Source organism: Pseudophryne corroboree, chromosome 12 (genome assembly GCF_028390025.1).
Source record: "Pseudophryne corroboree isolate aPseCor3 chromosome 12, aPseCor3.hap2, whole genome shotgun sequence".
In the NCBI taxonomy this organism is placed as follows: domain Eukaryota; kingdom Metazoa; phylum Chordata; class Amphibia; order Anura; family Myobatrachidae; genus Pseudophryne; species Pseudophryne corroboree.
The window spans coordinates 146,373,930-146,376,429 of record NC_086455.1 but is presented as its reverse complement, the minus strand read 5'-3'; the positions used below and the strand labels follow the sequence as shown (position 1 = coordinate 146,376,429).

The 2,500-nt window shown below is 44.9% G+C and overlaps 1 protein-coding gene across 1 annotated transcript in view; it reads left to right on the top strand.

Annotated features, from left to right (window-relative positions):
• Positions 1-2,500, top strand: part of FOXG1 (forkhead box G1) — a 5,873-nt gene that overhangs the window by 1,733 nt on the left and 1,640 nt on the right. The window contains exon 2 of the mRNA XM_063948157.1: positions 1,694-2,500. This exon is cut by the window's right edge and continues 1,640 nt beyond it. Coding sequence (XP_063804227.1) covers positions 1,809-2,500 — 692 coding nt within the window. The 5' untranslated portion in view covers positions 1,694-1,808. The remainder of the gene's footprint in view (positions 1-1,693) is intronic.

The following is a 2,500-nucleotide window of genomic DNA, read 5'->3' as shown; positions in this document are numbered from 1 at the left end:
ATCTGTGCAAAAAAAAATAGATTTATCTAATATCTATGCAAAAAGCTATCTATCTATCTATCTATCTATCTATCTATCTATCTATCTATCTATCTATCTATCTATCTATCTATCTATCTATCGTGTAAGCACAGAGGCCTGCAGTATGTACATCTCACCTTGCTACATGAAACACTGCATCAGATCCCTCTGCCTGCCTGTGAAACCAGGGTAACCCCCTTGCTAATATGGATCGGTTTATTTATTGTATCTCCATTGGGGTTAGCAGTGAACCAGCACACACACAGTACATACATGGCAATCGCCCACTGTCACGGCACTTCGTCATTAATTGCAAATCAGAGAAAAGTCCTGCTGGAGATGAATAATGGCTAATGAGTACACAAACAAGGGAATGCATGGCAGTGTTGCATCTACACACAAAGGCTTCACCAGTGACACATTCTGCAGATGATTTTGGCGTCTAGAAATAATCAAGGCCACTAGCGTGTATCATGCATACATAACATTAATCATCCTACATACATTGGCGAAATAATCAAAGGCGAGATGGGTAAATCTATCTCATGAATTTATAATAATAATCATTCGGAAAAGCTTCTCCCCCCCCACCCCACCCCCCCAGTCTAATCATTGGTGAGGGAGCTGCAGAATAGCACTTCACCATGCCACAAATTCCTCTGCAATGCGGTGCAGGGCCCCTGGCCAAAGAAAGGGTTAACGCTAGCGTAAAATGAGAATAAGAAGTTAAAAAAAAAAATGTAGCGTTCCATGGCCTCCTGATCGCCGACAGATTATATTTACATAGAGAGCCTGGTCCGATCGCAGCTAGAACCTTTGGAAACATGAACCTGGAGCAGCCTCTCAACCAGAAGGACAATTGTTCCAAAGAAAATAATAATAATAAAAAAATAATAATCATACAAAAATAACAGCATACATCTGAAATGATCGCTCGGTGCTAAAATGTTACATTGTATCAACGAAATCACTACAACAGCTCAGAAATACTCAGTCTCTGCTTGTAAAAAGTAGTCCCTTGATTCTTCCACTTTCTTCCCTCCACGGTTATTTTCTCCCTAAAAAAGAAAAGTATAAACAAACTTTAATCAATAAGAGAAAATATTGACGTATAAAACTAAGATGGTCCAATACAGTGGGTTGAAAGCAATGGCAGATATTTGGTAGGAGAAAGGGAGGGGGATCACGTTTGGGAAAAAAAAAAAAAAGAGGGGGGGAGGGGAAGGAGGTAAAGAGCTTCCCTCCCAGATCACTCCGCAAGCTGGAGAACTTGGGAGGAAGAAGATGGGAGGGGGGAGGGAGGGAAGAATATCTGGGTGGAACTTTAGGTAAACTCTTAGATTTCATTGGATGGGTGCACACGAAACGTCCCTGCAGCCTGAGCTCCCTCATTGGTCCCAGTACCCAAAGGTTAAACCTAATTCTTCCTTTTTTCTTTTTTTCTTTTTTTTTCCAGGCTGGTGTCTCTGGGTCTGGAATTAATTGTAGCTATAGCTGTCTACTCTAGTTGCTGAGAGGGGAGGTTGTTGTGTTTATTTTGAAGGGACATGAAGTAGTTGATTCATTTTCTCCCCTGGCATCTTGATTATATTTATATATGTATATATATTTATACCCCTATAATTAACACCAATATTATGTGCGTTTTGTTTTTTGCTACATGACTTACAAGTGTTTTGGAGACATTGGTGCGACAGAGCCTTCAGCGCTGCTGCTGCTGCTGCCACTACTACTACTGCCTCTTCTGCTGCAACTTCTCTTGAGTGTCCTGCTCCCACCTTTGTGATATGTTGGACATGGGAGAGAGGAAGGAAGTGAAAATGATCCCCAAGTCCTCCTTCAGCATCAACAGCCTGGTGCCTGAAGCGGTCCAAAATGACAACCACCCTCAGCCACACCACCAGCACCACCACCACCACCAGCACCATCAGCAGCAGCTCTCCCAGCAAGCGCACCACCTTCAGGCGCACCACAGACCGGTGCAGGAAGACAACGAGCTGGACAAGAGCCTCCTGGAGGTCAAGACTGAGAGTTTGCCCCCTGGCAAGGTGGACTCTGCCTCTTCCGAGCTAGCAGGGGGTGAGGACAAGGAGAAACCCGAGGAGAAGAAGGCTGACGGTGGTGGCAAAGATGGGGAGAATGGCAAGGAAGGGGAGAAGAAGAATGGAAAGTATGAGAAGCCACCGTTCTCCTACAATGCCCTCATCATGATGGCCATCCGTCAGAGTCCAGAGAAGCGTCTGACCCTCAATGGCATCTACGAGTTCATCATGAAGAATTTTCCATACTACAGGGAGAACAAGCAGGGCTGGCAGAACTCCATCAGGCATAACCTCAGCCTGAACAAGTGCTTTGTCAAAGTCCCTCGCCACTATGATGACCCTGGCAAAGGAAACTACTGGATGTTGGACCCTAGCAGCGACGATGTGTTCATTGGCGGGACCACTGGTAAGCTCCGCAGGAGATCTACAACGTCCAG